This window comes from Ahaetulla prasina, chromosome 8 (assembly GCF_028640845.1).
Source record: "Ahaetulla prasina isolate Xishuangbanna chromosome 8, ASM2864084v1, whole genome shotgun sequence".
Taxonomy (NCBI): Eukaryota; Metazoa; Chordata; class Lepidosauria; order Squamata; family Colubridae; genus Ahaetulla; species Ahaetulla prasina.
Window position 1 is genome coordinate 29,490,905 of NC_080546.1, and position 19,005 is coordinate 29,509,909.

General features: G+C 37.5%; 1 protein-coding gene across 1 annotated transcript in view; it reads right to left on the reverse strand.

Annotated features, from left to right (window-relative positions):
• The window catches only part of ELOVL6 (ELOVL fatty acid elongase 6), an 84,316-nt gene that overhangs the window by 8,213 nt on the left and 57,098 nt on the right, over nucleotides 1-19,005 (reverse strand). Inside the window, exons 2-3 of the mRNA XM_058192933.1 lie at nucleotides 13,855-13,986; nucleotides 2,651-2,802 (exon numbers count right to left, since the gene is read on the reverse strand). Coding sequence (XP_058048916.1) covers nucleotides 2,651-2,802; nucleotides 13,855-13,986 — 284 coding nt within the window. The remainder of the gene's footprint in view (nucleotides 1-2,650; nucleotides 2,803-13,854; nucleotides 13,987-19,005) is intronic.

Below are 19,005 nucleotides of genomic sequence, written 5' to 3' on the forward strand. Positions count from 1 at the left end.
GAAGGATATTTTAAAGGGGGTGATACTGAAAAATATAGTTCAGTGAATTGCAATGTTTTAGTCCTGAGTGTACAATACTGCTTCAGAGGATACATGCTGGAATTTTTAAACATTGTTGACTGTTTCATAAACAGTATATATACTACCTCTCTTTTCTCCCAAAACTCAATTCTACAATCTAAATTCAATATAATTAAAAAAAAATGTCATATTTTTCAGGCTCTCAAAAATGCAAATATATGCATGTTCAACAGATTCAAAAGTTCCAGAAAACTGGCTCAAGAGCTATCGTAGCATTTTTTAGAGAAAAACCAAGAGGTTTGTTTAACTCCTAGATATGGCTTTCAATATTTCATTGTATTTTGGTTTGTGGCAACAAGTAAAATAAAGCTGTAAGCCAAGTAGCAAAATCAAGATTTGTTTCCGGGGTCTGAGTAAATGTGATTTTCCCCCCTTCTCCTAGTTGGTGACTGGCAACTCTTACTTATTTTGCTAACGATTTTTTAAAAAATTTTTATGCTTTCCTCTTTATTTCAATTGTTTCTTTTAACTTTTAAAATTGCATTTTTACTACTGTATATTTCTCTGAGAGTTACCTTTGAGACACAGAACATATATACTTATATGCAGGCAAGTGCTTCAAAACTCAAATAAAGAATGATAGCAAAAGATGCTGTATTTTCATCAGTAATATTCCAATCTTAAAACGCTTTCAAGTGCAACTACTACAGAAGTTCACTAGCAAATATGGAATTTGGAACTGGAACTATTCTAATGAGTCTAAAGATAAACAAAGATTTTGGGGCAGATCAAAACAGAAATAAGCAAATATTTCTACAAATGGTTGATAAAGAGAATTGTGTAACGGTTTGCTGTAAGGAATGATAACCTCCATTCTGGCCTACAGCTTTTTGATATGTATTTGAAAAAAGAACACTTATAACTAGTGAATATGCTGTGAAGCAATTATTTTTATTTTAAATATCTCTTTCCACTACTATTTTGTTGTAGAATATGCGAAAATAAATTTATAAACAAAAATATCATACAGTTTATGATAAACTAACATTTGACTTGTTGGCTATCTTTGAAAAGTGTTCTCAAATATTAGTTCCAATTATTTTATTTATTTTTTATTTTATTTATTTATTTTGTCACAACATCATACAAAAAGATTATATAGTATATAAACATATATATGAGTAAATATTAGGAGGTATAAGCATATATATAGGAAGAAGAAAAGAAAAACAATAGGACAGGAACGGTAGGCACGTTTGTGCGCTTATGCACGCCCCTTATGGTCCTCTTAGGAATGGGGTGAGGTCAATAGTAGAAAGTTTTTGGTTAAAGCTTTTAGGATTATGGGAAGAGACCACAGAGTCAGGTAAAGTGTTCCAAGCACTGATGATTCTGTTACAGAAGTCATATTTTCTGCAATCTAGATTAAAGCGGTTGACATTAAGTTTAAATCTATTGGTTGCTCTTGTATTATTGCAATTAAAGCTGAAGTAGTCTTTAACAGGAAGGACATTACAATAGATGATTCTATGAGTTAAACTTAGGTCTTGTCGAAGGCAACGGAGTTCTATTTTATTCTATCCTGCTCTCAGTGGTTTCTAGACTGCTGGAATTAAAATCATGGATCAGACAAATTTAAGTACAAAGAAACAAAAGTTGAAAGAAACTAGCATTATCAAGTCAGTTTTCATTTTAAGATGAATTTAAAAATACTATAAAGAATTCTCTTTGTCATACATGAAAATGTGTGTTCTGTGCACTGATAAGTGAGCAATAATATTCATGTAGCAAAATATAAGAGTAACTTAATTATAATAATAAAAAAACTAAAAATACATTGCAGAAAAAGGGTGAAAACAATCCCATTCTTTATTCTTATGCTCTGTTAAACAGACAGGACTTTGTTATTCTACCAATGACAGGAACATGGAGCACTATAGATTTCAGGATGGGGAGTATTCTAAAGACATAAGGGGCTGCTTCTGTCTCTGCCTTAGAGAAATGGGATAGACCTTCTCTGAGACATGAGATGGCTGAAATTTCAAGGATATGTTGCACATCCATTTTTTTTGGTGCTGCCACAATTTTGAATGTTCACTGAACAAATGGACGTAAACTAAGGACTACCTGTACTGTGCTTGCAATGAGCTTAGTTATAGGATTGGGGAAGTGCTTGGAATTTTTTTTCTAGTCTATAAAATTTTAACCAATTAACAAATTGACCCTTCCACCTGGCACTTTCCATAGCATTAAGACATTATGAATTTGTGGCTGCGTTAATCATTCTCTGGGCTAGTGAAGAATTTATTGTATGGAGGAAGTGCTACTTTCTAGTGCAAAGGTAGAGCTGGAGTGTAGAGTAAAGAACAGAATTCAGAAATTTTATAATTCAAACCGAAACTGCATGGATTAAGAATTTCCTCAACTTTTTTGGTGTGCTATTCATTTTACAATTTAACTCAGGAGAAAAAGTGATTTTCAAACTTACAAATATGAAAGTCATAGGGATGCAGAGCAATGTTTTAAAACCACTTAAAACACCAAGGCAAATTCTTTCGCAGCTTTGCTTTTTTTCTTTCATTATGTCCCATAAAGTTTTTTTTTTATTTTTATTTTTAAATCCACTCACCTAATTCTGGTGCTTTACTTAGCACAAATGCATATGCCCAGAATTTGCTGACTGGTCCATTGTAAAAACTCTGGTCGCAAACTGATTGTTTCAGTCCTTTGGTCATCAATATATATACCATATAAGCACCCGTTCGAACAGCACCAAATATACTTTGTGACCATAAAGAGAAAAACAAACAATAGTCATTAACTGTAAGAAGCAATGGAGGCAAAATTTACAGACACTATTAGCGTGCAGAGTTGGTCATGTTTTTTCTTTTAAAAAATTTCACTATATGAAAGAATGAGGAACAAACAGAACACTTAAACATTACCTATATAAAAGTAACACCAACTGAATCACTAATTGAGGAAGCAAGCAAGAATAGAGGAAAATAACATGAACTGTTCTTCTCCCCCCCCCCAAATACAATTGTATAATACAAATACAAATATTTGTATTTGTATTATACAAATATTAGTTCTATGTTAGTTCTACGAGATAAACAATTCCCTCAATTTCTTTGTTGCTGGATATTTTGGATTCACAAATATAGCCTTTCCTGAGACTATTACTCTATATCCAGGCTAATTCAGATGACTTTTAGTTGGCAGCAAAGTGATAATGAAAACCTGTAGTGGCTGTCCTGATTTTTGCAGTCCAGATATGGTACCCTCTCTGAATCTCCAGGGACAATGATGAATTAAGGAAAATCCCCAACCAAAACATGGGGGAAGGGGGATCCAAAGTTGCTGAGGAAATTTAGAAACTTAGACCTAAATATATGTACCCATAAATCATCAACAATAGTTTTTTTAATCTGGTCAGGATTAGGTGCAAAATCAGTGTGCAAAGAATCAGGACCATTTGTAAGGTTGCAGCATAGAAGATTTATTCAAGTCTAAGAATCTGGTCAAGTAAAGTTCAACACTAAATTGGTGCCAGATAAGGGTCAAAGCAATTCAGAAGGGGTTGGACTTGGAGTGCTTGTGAGAATACAACAACTCTAAACTGATGATGCACTTAACTCTCCCGCCATAGGTCTGGCTACTCTTTTCTCACAAGTAAGGCCTCACCAACGTTATTATATTTATATAAGAATCAACACCCTGATTAAACAACCTTAGATAAAAGAAAGAATTCTTATCAATGGCAGACTAGTAATAATATTCCAAGCAATTTTACTGCATACATTGAGATGTGAAAGAGCAAAGGAAATGCAGTACATATACCATTTCTGTACAATTTCAATGCCCTTATGTCTCTTAATCTTATTATAGTAATCATAAAAAAGAATCAATGACTTTACACTCCCCTCTTTTTCTTTTTTAATAAGAACTATCCATCATCCAAGGCTATTTCAATGATAATCTGAGCCCTGCAGCAAGATTGGAAAAATCCAGACTATTCATTTCATCCAAGATTGCAGGGCATGGTGAATAATTTGCAGATAATTTACAATTTGGTAATCATTGATTAAATTTCAAAATTTCATAGTGTATATGTGGTTCTACATGAATTCTCTGGAGACTACATTGCATATATGTAAGCATATTTTAAATAGGTCAATAATTCAAATTTATATTGCTCATGGACCTACATAGAAACAATAATGTAACAATTACACTAAAATAGAAATAAAAAGTCACATTGGTAAAATAAAATCAGGTAAAGATAAAATTATTAATTTAAAATTAGTGTATAGGAATTAAAAGGGAAAAGACTCTTATAAAGCTACAATTAATTTTACAATGAATAATCTAAATGCTATAAATAGATAGGATAGGTAAGTATAAAAAGGACAAAAGTAATTATTATTTATGAAACAATACATGACTGTAAAGCTATGCTAAATTATAATAAGTCTAATACTTGCTGAACCCTTTCTAGTTTTAATGGGATTATAGTCCAACCAATGAAAACAAGGAAATAGCAAAATAAAACATATAATAGTATGTGTATATTTAAAAGCAGAAGAGAAAAAAGGGGTCAGGGGATAAGGAATCGGGGATAAAAAGAAAAATATATTGAATTATAGAAATCTACTTAAGTTTCAGCATTATTTCACTTGGAGGATGTGTTTATGATCAATTCTATCTCTGACACAGAACCAGGTTACATTATCTGACATGCAGACTACCTGGTCAGTTAGCAAGAAACTAAGGTAATTAGCTTCTGGATTCCATCAACAGACACATTGACCTAGAACCAGTCTACAAACACCTCAGAATCCAAATCAACCACACAGCCAACCAGAGACGGCACTGACCTTCAGCCACCTCATGCAATTCCCCCCACCCGTCCATACACACCAGTTCACCTCCAAAGGACTCTGACTTGAGGAAATATTCTTATCACAAGACCCATCACAAGACTCAAAGATGACTCATCGCAAGACCTGTCACAAGTCCCTTCACCCACATCTAAACCCATATAAACAGAATACTGATATCCCCTAAACTCCACTGAAGATGTTACCTAACCTGGTAATAAAACATTCGGAAACCAACCCACAAGCTCAGAGAACGAACTTTTACTGTCAGCTTCGGGACTCTTAATTGTTAGGTTACATATGGGTAGATATATGTAGTTCTAGGCTGCATTAACAGAGGGATAGTCCCTTCAAACTCTATATTTTCATTTGAATTGAATACAAATGTTTAAATGGATCATATCTCTTCCCTGTGGTAAAAACACATCTTTATATGGTCATACTTTTTGTGGGACAAAAAATGTTTGAGAAGATGATATAAACATATATTAGTAAAATTTCTATTCCATTAACAAAAGCTTAAAAGAGAAAATAAATTTATCTACAATATTTTTTTTATAAAACACTGCATTGTGGGTTTAAAAGCATCATCATGCGTATTGTCCCTATATCGAACTTGCTCTCCAGATACTCACTTGATATTTAGTTTACTCAGATGCTGTGTACCTATAGAAGACAGATCTGTCTGCACATAGAAATATAAGTAGTCCTGGTGACAATAGCATTTTTTATTATCAAAGATCAGACTAATTCTAGCACCATGCTCTCAAATATAACTCAGCCTCAGTTATACGTGCCATGATAATCTTCACCTTATAATGTAGAAGATGTGAAATATGAATTGTTTTATAATATAACTTGAAAATTTCACATCCTTCCAGTTTCTTATGAGGACAATTTAAAGTCCGGGCAGCTTACTTAAAATCTAAAGTAGCTGCTAACTGTTACCACATAGCACGTGATATGTGACCACATGAATATAGGGCATTTTAGCATGCTTATAAAGCTTTATAGACATTAAAACATGGAAACTGAAAGGACCTCATTTTTTAATTACCTGTCAATATAACTAATGAAGAAACAAAAAGACCAGAGCATGTCCTCTCCAGAAGCCTACACCCAGATAAGCAGGGATTAACACCAGGCAAACAATCAGGTAGAGCACAATGTCCTAATCAAAGAACTACCAGGGAGAAAACTACACATCCACCAATACTTGCAGAACAAGCTACTGTATTTAAACAGAGAGCAAATACCACTCTCACTAGTACTGATGATGTTACCCAGTTGAGTAACAAAATGTCTGCAAGCAAACTACCAAGGTCAGAAAATACCAAGAACTCCACAATAAGTGAAGAATTGCTACACTCTAAATACACCAATACACCAAATGCACCAATTATATGGTGCATTTAAGGTAAACCTGAAGCTCATATAATACTGGTTTCATATTTTAAAAAGGTAAAGGTTCCCCTCGCACATATGTGCTAGTCTTTCCCAACTCTAGGGGACAGTGCTTAACTCCGTTTCAAAGCCGAAGAGCCAGCGCTATCCGAAGACATCTCTGTGGTCATGCGGCCAGCATGACTAAATGCCAAAGGCGCACGGAACACTGTTACCTTCCCACCAAAGGTGGTCCCTATTTTTCTACTTGCATTTCTTACGTGCTTTTGAACTGCTAGTTTGGCAGAAGCTGGGACAAGTAACTGGAGCTCACCGCATTACGTGGCAGTAGGGATTCGAACCACTGAACTGCTGACCTTTTGATCAACAAGCTCAGCGTCTCAGCCACTGAGCCGGACCCTGTTTGTTTTTCAAGCTGAGCTATGTCCTGGATTTGATGAAAATGCTATTTTTAAAAAAGCAAACTAATAAGTTCCTATTTAAGTACCTATGTTCTCAATAATGACATCTATAATCTATGGAGTAAAATGCATTCCGGCTGTTGCTAACTGTCTATGAGTAGACAGGTAGCAACAGCATGAATGCATTTTAGTTATAAAGTAAATATACTTATTTATACAGTATTTGTCTTCACTGATCTAAATCTTAGTTTGGTTAAAAATTATAGGAAATATAATTCCTATATTATAGGAAATATAAGGCCAAGCGAGGGAGAGGAGGCACGTCTTGTCGAGTCTGTTTGGGATGAGTTTGACCCTGTGGCTCCCGAGGACGTGGACAGGTTGTTGGGGAGGCTTCACGCCACGACATGTTTACTGGACCCGTGCCCTTCCTGGATGGTACTGGCCACTCAGGAGGTGACACGAGGCTGGCTCCAGAGGATTATCGACGCTTCTCTGTTGGAAGGGGTTTTCCCTGCCGCCTTGAAAGAGGCGGTGGTGAGACCCCTCCTCAAGAAGCCCTCCCTGGACCCAGCTATTTTGGGTAATTATCGTCCAGTCTCCAACCTTCGCTTTGTGGCGAAGGTTGTAGAGAGTGCTGTGGCGCGACAGCTACCCCAATACCTGGATGAAGATGTCTATCTAGACCCGTTCCAGTCCGGTTTCCGACCCGGATACAGCACGGAGACAGCTTTGGTCGCATTGGTGGATGATCTCTGGAGGGCCAGGGACAGGGGGTACTCCTCTGCCCTGGTCCTATTAGACCTCTCAGCGGCTTTTGATACCATCGACCATGGTATCTTGCTGCGCCGGTTGGGGGGATTGGGAGTGGGAGGCACCGTGTACCGGTGGTTCTCCTCCTATCTCTCCGACCGGCCGCAGACGGTGTTGACAGGGGGGCAGAGGTCGACTGCGAGGTGCCTCATTTGTGGGGTACCGCAGGGGTCGATTCTCTCGCCCCTGCTGTTCAACATCTACATGAAGCCGTTGGGTGAAATCATCAGTGGCTTCGGGGTGAGATACCAGCAGTACGCTGATGACACTCAGCTGTACTTTTCCACCCCGGGCCACCCCAATGAAGTTGTTGAAGTGCTGTCCCGGTGTTTGGAAGCCGTACGGGTCTGGATGGGGAGAAACAGGCTCAAGCTTAATCCCTCCAAGACGGAGTGGCTGTGGATGCCGGCATCCCGATTCAGTCAGCTGCAGCCGCGGCTGACTGTTGGAGGCGAGTTACTGGCCCCAAAGGATAGGGTGCGCAACTTAGGTGTCCTCCTGGATGATCGGCTGTCATTTGAAGATCATTTGATGGCCGTCTCCAGGAGGGCCTTCCACCAGGTTCGCCTGGTTCGCCAGTTGCCCCCCTTTCTTGATCGAGATGCCTTGTGCACAGTCACTCATGCGCTCGTTACTTCTCGCTTGGATTACTGTAATGCTCTCTACATGGGGCTCCCCTTGAAGTGCACTCGGAGGCTTCAGCTAGTCCAGAATGCAGCTGCGCGGGTGATAGAGGGAGCTACGCGTAGCTCCCACGTAACACCGCTCCTGCGCAGACTGCACTGGCTACCTGTGGCCTTTCGAGTGCACTTTAAAGTGTTGGTTATGACCTTTAAAGCGCTCCATGGCTTAGGGCCTGGGTACTTACGGGACCGCCTGCTGTTACCACATGCCTCCCACCGACCCGTACGCTCTCACAGAGAGGGACTTCTCAGGGTGCCGTCCGCCAAACAATGTCGGCTGGCGGCCCCCAGGGGAAGGGCCTTCTCTGTGGGGGCTCCCACATTCTGGAACGAGCTTCCCCCGGGTTTACGCCAAATACCTGACCTTCGGACTTTCCGTCGCGAACTGAAGACACATCTTTTTATTCGCGCGGGGCTGGCTTGAATTGAATTTTATTAATTTTAAATTTTTATTAATTAATTTTAAATGGGGTTTTTTAGTCTAGTATATTTTAACCTATCAGGCTAATTTTAAAATAAGTTTTTTAATCTGCTTTTTAAATTGTATATTGTATTATCTGTTTTATTTTTGCCTGTACACCGCCCTGAGTCCTTCGGGAGAAGGGCGGTATAAAAATCAAATAAATAAATAAATAAATAAATAAAATAATAAATGTCACAATGAATAAACAAAAGGATAAAAAGACAGTAGTAAGAAAATTGAAAACAATTTAAAAAATCAACCATATTACTGTTTTAATAGTCAACTGGAAGACTATGAAATAGCTCATTTCTTTTCAAACTAAAGGTTCATAGTGAAAACAACCTCAAAAGAATCTGAAAACTTAGTGTGGATCTCTAAATGATTTGCTGCTAAAACAACAGTTGATTGAGAGCACCATGTGAGTGCAAACAACATCTCAATCAGGTCATTCATCTTTATCTATTCGGCTAAAAAACAAATTGTAACAAAAGATTGAAATAGCTACTACAATTACAAGGCAACGTTCCAAATAAAGAGCTTATTCTTAGGGTCAGCTGATGCCACCTCCAGAGAATTGGGCAAGGGTATCTTCAATAGGGATCAGACCAGTGTAACATCAGGGATTATGTCAGCATAATAGCGACTACATTAAAGTGCAGCTTCATTAGTATTTTGGCAGACTCACTAACTCTTGGACTAATCTGCTTTGTAGGAATAAAACTGGGCCAAGATACCATTGCATGTCACTTTAGACTCCAAGAGGAAGATATGAAAACAAACAAACAGATAAATAAAAGAATGCAAATAACATTTTTAATTAAAGGGCAGCAAGAAGTTCGAAATATCGCTACTGATGGCCAACGTTGGTGATTTTTAAAAAAATTTCAGGATTCCAGTGTCAAACTCGCGGCCCACAGGCTGGATGCATCACACGCTGGCCACGCCTGGTTTAGCAAAGGGGGAAAAAGTGATGAGTGAGTTTGGCACCCCTGGTCTACAGATAGTCCTCACTGACGGAACTGTTAGACCAACAGCTCTGTTGTTAAGCTATTTAGTTGTAAAATGGGAAATTATATGATTGCACCCAACTTACTATGGCAATTCCAGCTGTGGTCATTAGCTAATCACATATGCTTGTTAAGCATGATGACACATGACCATGACTTGTGGCTTCCTGAGGGCTTCCTCATTGATTTCTTCTAGTGAAAGGTGGTTGTGAAGGTTGCAAATGGTAATCATGTGACTGTAGAATGCTGCAACAGTCATAAATGTTTGCCAGTTGCCAAGTGACTGCGTGATCACTGAATCATGTGAACAGGGGGACACTGCAGCAGCTGCAACTTCAAGGACTGGTTATTCAGCAGTACCATAACCGAACCATCACTGAATGAGTGGTTAGTAAGCAAGGATCACTCGTACTTGTTTTCTGTGATCCTATCAGGAAAAAAGATATCACAAAAACCAAGTAGCAGTAACACAACTGGAGGACAATGCCAGTCACTGAATGACTGAGAGCTCTGATAAAGGATCCATTGAGGTATATGGGTATTCAAGGAAGGCAAATGTCTCCAAACATTTGGGCTAAAGAGTATGTTAATGGAATGCTCTCAAAATCTCTACTATTATATGCATGGTCAATCATATAATAATGAGAAGTTAAACTGTTTCCTGCCAACAGGAAACCCTTTAATTTCGCAGACACATCTATACTACCTCAAGTTCTTTTTCTGAGCAGATGGGTACATTAAAAAAAAAGCACTGTCTTCCCCACTCCCCCACTTTTATTTTTTTAAGAGTGCTTGTTGTGACCCAGAAGCACTATTAAGAAGACTTGAACTGGGGTGAAATGTACTTACTTTCTTTACTGGTTTGGAAGTGCATGCGCTCTGCGCGTGCATCACATGCGTGCACAGACACTCTGCACATGTGCAAAACCTTACTGGGCGGACCTTCGCACCGTGATTGCTACTGGTTCTCCAAACCACCTGCCACAATCAGGCGATTCGGTCCGAACCGGGAACATTTCACCCCTGACTTGAAGCTTTTCTTTATACCATGACAGTCTTATGCCTCGTTTTCTACTTAAAAACATTCCAGAGACATAAAATCAGATGGAATTTGTAGCCTTCTTGTGGATAAAAAGAAATGTTTGTAGCTATGTTGGGATCCTGTGAGTTTGCTTGCTTGCTTGCTTATTTATTCATTATATTACTTCAATCATTGCCTTATACATTGTAAGCCGCCCTGAGTCTTCGGAGAAGGGCGGGGTATAAATGTAAACCAAAAAAAAAAAAATCACTTTTACACTTCTTTCAATAACAAGTGAAGTGTAACTGAGGCTAGGTAACTCTTTCAGTATTTGTCAGGAACACTTGCTACAATTCAGTTGCAGATGTTCCCCATTACTCATTTCCATTACTGCTTCTGATTTAGGTCTTCCAACTACAATTGTCCTCCTGCCATTCTTCTAGGGCCATCTGGAGACCCAAGCCTGGAATCAGCTTAGACTTTTCAAATATATTGACTGAACGGTTCTCAGAGATTCCAGTCAGTATGGCTGAAGGAATGAAAAGCTTTTAAGATGGCAATTCCAGTAAATGTAGAGAGTACCAAACTGGCATAAAACTCTAAGCAGTATAATCTATAATAGATTGCAGTATTTTATCTTTTCTTTAACATTTCCAATCTCATTTGTAAACAACTCTTAGAAATTGATATAAATATTTATCTTCTTTTATTATAAAAGATGGAATGAACATTAGCTTATTTTTTTAAAAAAAATACTGCTTACTGGTACTTGTTTTGTTAAATTTTGTTAGATAAATTAGCATTTATAAATATTGTAAATATATTTATTTAGGGAAAATTAGACAAATTGCTAGTTACTACAGGTATCGTTTCAATTTATTTCCCCAAAAAAGGTCAAGTATAATTTCTTAGGAAAGTATTCAATACTGTAAATTAGTAAAATTTCATCGGAGTAAATTTAAAAATAAACACATGCACTTTTGAGGAAGAAGTGGATATTCTAAGTGTAGAAAAAAGTTCCTGCAATACTCTGACATGTTAATATTATTTTAGATTCTACACATGACACAAAACCTTATATAACCCAAGAAAATAAATGTATATATTATTTACAGAACGCTAAATAAATATATTAGCTACCCATTGGGATAAAATTATGTTACTAAAGAACATATAGGACTGTAGCAAAATGAGGCAGCTTCTCATTGTAGATGTTAATCTCCTTGTAATTAAAGGAGTTACTTAATAAACTTTAACACAGTTCAAAATACATGCATCAATATGGTATAAAATTTAAATAATTCCCAATGATTTTTTCAGAAAAGAATCTGTTATACTGTGGTCATAATGGTAATGGTAGTAAATCTTAAGTCCTGAAAGTATCTTGAGATATTTAGAAGATTTGAACTGCGATCTAAAAAGGAAAGAAGCCTATTTCTACAGGAAATTCTTCAGGTTATTAAAAAAAACAACCCAGAGGTATCCAAATGTTAGAAACAATAGAGCAGGGGTGTCAAACTTGATTTCATTGAGGGCCACATCAGGGTTGTGTTTGCCCTGAGGGGGCCCTGGCCAGGTGGACGTGGCCAAATTGACATCACTCCTGTTTGGAGCGCCTGTGGTGGTCCAAACACTCTGCCAGAGAGAATGGGCTCCTAAACTCTGTTTTCAGTTGCCACGGCCTCCTGCAACCCTCTGACAGTGAAAATAGAGCATGTGGCCCTCCCGAGCTCCGTTTTCATTGTCAGAGGGTTGCAGGAGGCCATGGCAGCCGAAAATGGAGCTCAAGAGCCCATTTTTGCTGGCAGAAGCACTCTGTTTCCAGAGTGGCCCCTTTGGCCAGATCTAAGTACCTCATGGGCTGAATCCGACCCCCAGACCTTGAGTTGACACCCCTGAAATAGTGTATCCATCACTGAAATCTGTTATCTATCTACCTATCATTATCCTAAATCAAAAGATGATTACAATTACATGTTACAATGATGATGGTGATTGTCTCTGTGTCGATCCTGAACAACATTTTTTAGAAGTGGTTTGCCTTGCCTTTTTCCTTAAGACTGGTGCACCAAAGTGACTCTCATACACATTACAACTGTTAGAAAACTTTTAGAGATGTAACAGAAACCTATGCTACATCCTACATTTCCATGAACATGACATAGCACGCTTGAGGTCATGAAAGCTTATGCCTTTTCATAAAATTTGTTAGGCTGGAAAAGTGCTACCAGACTCTTCTTATTTTCGACTACTAACAATCTCTCCTTCTACAGTGCATTCCTGTAGGATTAAGCAGTATTGCTTCCAGCGTGAGTTAATTTGAGTAGACAAGTACAAGATTGCAAGGTAGAATTGCAATAAAGCTGCTGGTAAACAGATTAAATCCACAATTTAAAGATGGTGAAAATAATATTGTACTTACTTCCTCAGATGTTCCTTAATCCTGAGCCAATCCTCATTTGCTTTAATGAAGCTTGAAAGGACATACATCTTTCAGGAGGACAGTTTATTTTTATTTATCTAAAAAATTTGTATAGCCACCCATTTTAAAGCTTAACTTTAGATGCACCCATTTTGAGCATAACTGTAGAGCAGGGCTGTCAAACTCCCGGCCTACGGGCCGGATGTGTCATGCTCTGGCCACGCCCACGCCCGGTTTAGCGAAGGGGAAAAAAGTCCCAATACGTCATATGATGCCACCATTACAACGTGAGTTTGACAGCCCTGCTGTAGTGCATAAAGGCACAAAGCAGTAAAATAAAACATCCATAAAACAAAGGAAACTTCCCCGGAGTGCCATACCCATTGTCCTGTGATGCCTCTAACATGCTATCCATAGGCTCCCATTTCAGTCCAGCCTAATACTGGGGGAAATAAATGGCCAGATAACTGGGAAAGGGATGCCTCACAGGGTATGGACCACTACAGAAAAGGCAGTTCACACCATGCAATTGTGATACATATATATTATAAAACACATTGACCGGGAATTCTCAGAGTTGAAATTTCTCCGTCTCCAAGCAGTTCCCTGCTTGGGGAAGGCAAATGTAAAATGTAAGAATTCTGATGTTTTTTAAAAATTAACTTTTAAAATATTTTCTTTATTTAAACCAATTAATAATTTAAATATGAATAGCTTCTTCCCAAAAGTAGCTTACCTGAAAACTGCGAGACTCAAAGACCACAAAACTAATGGTTTCCTTAGTTCAAATTTTGCTCTTTTGTTCATTAGATGCCGACCACCGAATATAAAGGCAGCATATAAAGCAGAAAACAGGAAAGATTTTTTCCTAAAAAAGAAAAATGAAATAAACCTCAATCACAAAATGCTATTTGATCAGCTATTAGTATGCAAATCTTACACCTATATTTGAAGGTATGTGAAACAGAAAAGTATTCATGTTATTGCTACTGACATATGAGTTTTCAAAACATAGAATATTGAATGCAAATTAAGCACTCTGTGTAATAAACTCAAAATATAATTATAAAGTGCAACCCAGTTCAAATTACTTTGTGAACTTGTAGCGGAAATTTTGAGTAGTTCAGAGAACCAGTAGTGGAAATTTTGAGTAGTTCGCAGAATCTGCAAATACCACCTCTGGCTGATCCCAGAGTGGGGTGGGAATGGAGATTTTGCAGTATTCGTCCCCTGAAGTGGGGTGGGAATAGAGATTTTGCAGTATCCTTCCCCTGCCATGCCCACCAAGCCATGCCCACCAAGCCACGCCACGCCACGCCCACCAAGCCATGCCGACAGAATCGGTAGTAAAAAAAATTGAATTTCACCACTGGTTCAGATACTTCTAAAAATATTATAATGGTTACTTCAAATACTGGATTAGTCTGTAACAGAGCAGCAGATACATAATAAGAGTTTCACTAGCATAATAAAAATGTGTCTCACACTGACCTTAAATTAGAACTGAAACATAAGCATAAGGCACTGCAGCTTCAGCAACAATTCAGAAATTTCCAGTGATATATTCCCAAACAATTTATTTAGTGCAGTTGGAAGACGGAAAGTTATCTAGCTGTCACCTTACAGAAAGGTAAACAGTTTCATAGTTGAAATCCTTCAACAGAACATTGAATCCAGAAGCAGATGTCTTGCTGAACTGCCAAACTGCATTTTAACTTTATGTCTTCCTTTCTCCATGGTTATTTTACACATCACTTATGAAGGACAAGTAAAAATAGTTTCCTTCACACTGAGCTTGGCTTCTGCTGCTGACTTCAGGGACATGTCTCTGTAGGGTTTTTGGCAATAACACAGAACTAGTTTCTCATTATCTTTTTCCTACCCTCTCCCCCATATAAGCTATGGTCCAGGAAAAGCTAATAGTCTCCCATCGAAATACTAATCAAATCCAGCTGTGTTTATCTTTCTCAGGTCTACATTGGTAGAATAGCATTCTCCTCTACCATGCTTATGAAGAAGCTAAACAGAAAAACAGACACACAAACACCTCAGAGGTTTTCTAATCCAACCTCCTATTCAAGCAGGAGACATTTTAAACAAATGGTTGTCCAATCTCTTCTTGATAACCTCCAATGATGGAACACCCACTTCTGAGGCAAGCCATTTCACTGATTAATTGTTCTAATTGTCAGGAAATTTCTCCTTATTTCTAGGTTGGTTCTCTCCTTGATTAGTTTTCCCCCATTGCTTCTTGTTCTGCCTTCAGGAGCTTTGGAGTTTAGATAGATGATAGATAGATAGATAGATAGATAGATAGATAGATAGATAGATAGATAGATAGATAGATAGATAGATAGATAGATAAGAATCTTAGACCCCTTGCAATTTGCATACCGAGCAAATAGATCAACAGATGATGCTGTTAATATGGCTCTGCACTACATCCTACAACATCTTGAGTCTCCAAAGACCTATGCAAGGGTCCTTTTTGTAGACTTTAGTTCAGCATTCAATACCATCATTCCAGACATTCTTCTAACTAAGCTAAACCAGCTACAGGTACCGGAACAGACTTGTAAGTGGATCACAAGCTTCCTAACAAACAGGAAGCAGCAGGTGAAGCTAAGCAAGATCACATCGAATACCTGTACAATTAGCATAGGGGCGCCCCAAGGCTGTGTGCTCTCCCCACTTCTCTTCTCTCTGTATACCAATGACTGCATCTCCAATGATCCATTTGTTAAGCTACTGAAGTTCGCAGATGACACAACAGTGATTGGTCTCATTCGAGACAATGACGAATCCGCATATAGACGAGAGGTCGAACGACTAGCCTTGTGGTGCAACCAAAACAATCTGGAACTGAACACACTCAAAACCGTAGAAATGGTGGTAGACTTTAGGAAAACCCTTCCATACTTCCACCTCTCACAATACTTGACAACACAGTATCAACAGTAGAAACCTTCAAATTTCTGGGTTCTATCATATCGCAAGATCTCAAATGGACAGCTAACATCAAAACATCATTAAAAAGGACAACAAAGAATGTTCTTTCTGCGCCAACTCAGTAAGCTCAAACTGCCCAAGGAGCTGCTGATCCAATTCTACAGAGGAATTATTGAGTCTGTCATTTGCACCTCTATAACTGTCTGGTTCGGTTCTGCAACCCAACAAAAAAACACAGACTTCAGAGGATAATTAGAACTGCAGAAAAAATAATTGCTACCAACTTGCCTTCCATTGAGGACCTGTATACTGCACGAATCAAGAAGAGGGCCGTGAAAATATTTGCAGATCCCTCGCATCCTGGACATAAACTGTTTCAACTCCTACCCTCAAAACGACGCTATAGAGCACTGCACACCAGAACAACTAGACACAAGAACAGTTTTTTCCCGAAGGCCATCACTCTGCTAAACAAATAATTCCCTCAACACTGTCAGACTATTTACTGAATCTGCACTACTATTAATCTTCTCATAGTTCCCATCACCAATCTCTTTCCACTTATGACTGTATGACTATAACTTGTTGCTGGCAATCCTTATGATTTATATTGATATATTGATCATCAATTGTGTTGTAAATGTTGTACCTTGATGAACGTATCTTTTCTTTTATGTACACTGAGAGCATATGCACCAAGACAAATTCCTTGTGTGTCCAATCACACTTGGCCAATAAAAATTCTATTCTATTCTATTCTATTCTATTCTAGATAGATAGATAGATAGATAGATAGATAGATAGATAGACAGACAGACAGACAGACAGACAGACAGACAGACAGACAGACAGACAAAGTAACCAATATTGACTGACTGACTTAGGGTTGAATCTGGTCACATTGCATCACAAAGCAGTTCAAATAAAAAAATATTGTTTCCCAACTCAGATAAATTCAGTTTCATCTTGGCACCTTTGCACTTATTTTTTACAATTCTATAATTTTAACTCCTTACTTTTTGCTAGCATTTTAATCAGTGCTATTGATTAATAGTTAATTAACTATTGATTAGTTAATTAAGTAGTTTTAACTAATTAGTACATTTTATTCTGAGTATGTCTCTTGCTTTTATAATGTAACTTCTGTAAGCTGCCTCAAGTCCAGTGATTTTAAGGGAGTCTTATAACTTTCATAAATATTCATAATGGTACAGCTTGGACCCAAATTCTTTGAAGTAGCTAAGTAGCTTTTTAAATAATTGTCCCAATTGTATATTTATATTAAACATTTCAGAATTATGAAGATAATTTGTCTCACAGTGTGTATATATGTAGACAGACATATATTTTAAGCACAGCTGAGCACCATGAGACTTAACTCCATTTAGAGAATGCCTGAATCTTGGATCTCATTCCATTTTTTCATTCCTATAAGCAAACTACAGTTAGGCAAAAATGACATCTAAATTCTCCATGACATTAACTCAAATTATCTTAAGTAGGTCAACAACTATATTTATACATGTCAGGTCATTTCACAATTTTTTAATTAGCTCCTTATTTCTGATTTTTAAAGGTCATAAATGCCAAATTATCTGCATATTCTCTTTATCTATGAGTCAGTAAAGTGGACATTTTCTTCACAAGTTAGGTCTATTGGAATTGAGCCTATAAATGGGCTGTAAAAGATTAAGGCATAAGCCTAATGTGCCTGACAAAGTATCACACAAAACATTTGCTTTTTATTTTAGGATGGCGTAGAAGTTCAACACTAAGAATGGACTGGGAAAAGATTGATCAAGATCGGTCTAAATGCCGTCTACTGAAAGCAAAGAGAAAATGTTGGGGTAGGTGGATGTATGGTAGCTGTTAGATTCGATAATGGAACAGACTGACACAGCTCTTTCAGTAACAACAGGTCTTTATTAGTAGACAAGTACAACCCAACGCTGGCAATGTCCTCTTTTATAGAGGGCTATCAGACAGCTTAACCAATGAGCTTTAAGTATTTTCCCGCCTTTTTGGAGGACCTGAGTGAAGCCTATAGCTCATTCCTTATATGGTACCTAACAGTAGTTGAATGCCTTTTACAGTTTTACGTATAGGAACAGTGCGATTTCTGACATGGATGGATAGCTTATTACTGCATTTATCAATATCCTAAATGACTACGTTTCAGTGATCAAAAAAGTTGTACAATGAACATGTTAAAATGCCTATCTTAATCTGAGAAATTAGGGATAATTCTTGAACCAATTGCAGACTGGAAAATATCTATGAAAATCAAACTAAACCTAAATGTAACACTGTTCAAGTACAATGGGCAGGACTATATAAACCAATATTAAGAATTTTCAAGATTCCTATTCCAGTTCAATCCTTTGGTTCTCTGACCTTCAAAGGAAGAAAATAAATATCATTTTGCAATGATTGCAGATGAAGGAAAATCCCTCATGTGGAAAACGTGTAATTCTAAACCAGAAGTTATTTTTAATGATAGTTTTCTTTTAAAGCTGCAATGAAAATAACAGTCACTAACAAAGCAAGACTAATAAACAGTAAGTCCATACTGTTAAACATATTGCATTGACTTTTACATACTATTTTCACTCACAGCTTGATAAAAACTCCTATTTTTGTTGCCTTAGCGGGTGTTGAGTGGAACATTAAGCCTTAAAGTTTGCCAATTTGAAAACTAGAATAAATTTGTGCTGGTACTCTATCTTTGCTTCCCAATTTTGGGTTCACATATTTTCTGTCACAGATCTGGCAAAAAGTAAGGACACGGAAACACAATAATAATATGCTTTAAAAAATTGATATTATTAAACAGGCTTGAGATGAAAGAAATGAAAAGAAAACAAAAATACAGCCAAGTCTTGATTTTTTATAAAAATATTGTCTTTGTTTAGAGTCAATTCTTTGTTGCTAGTACCTT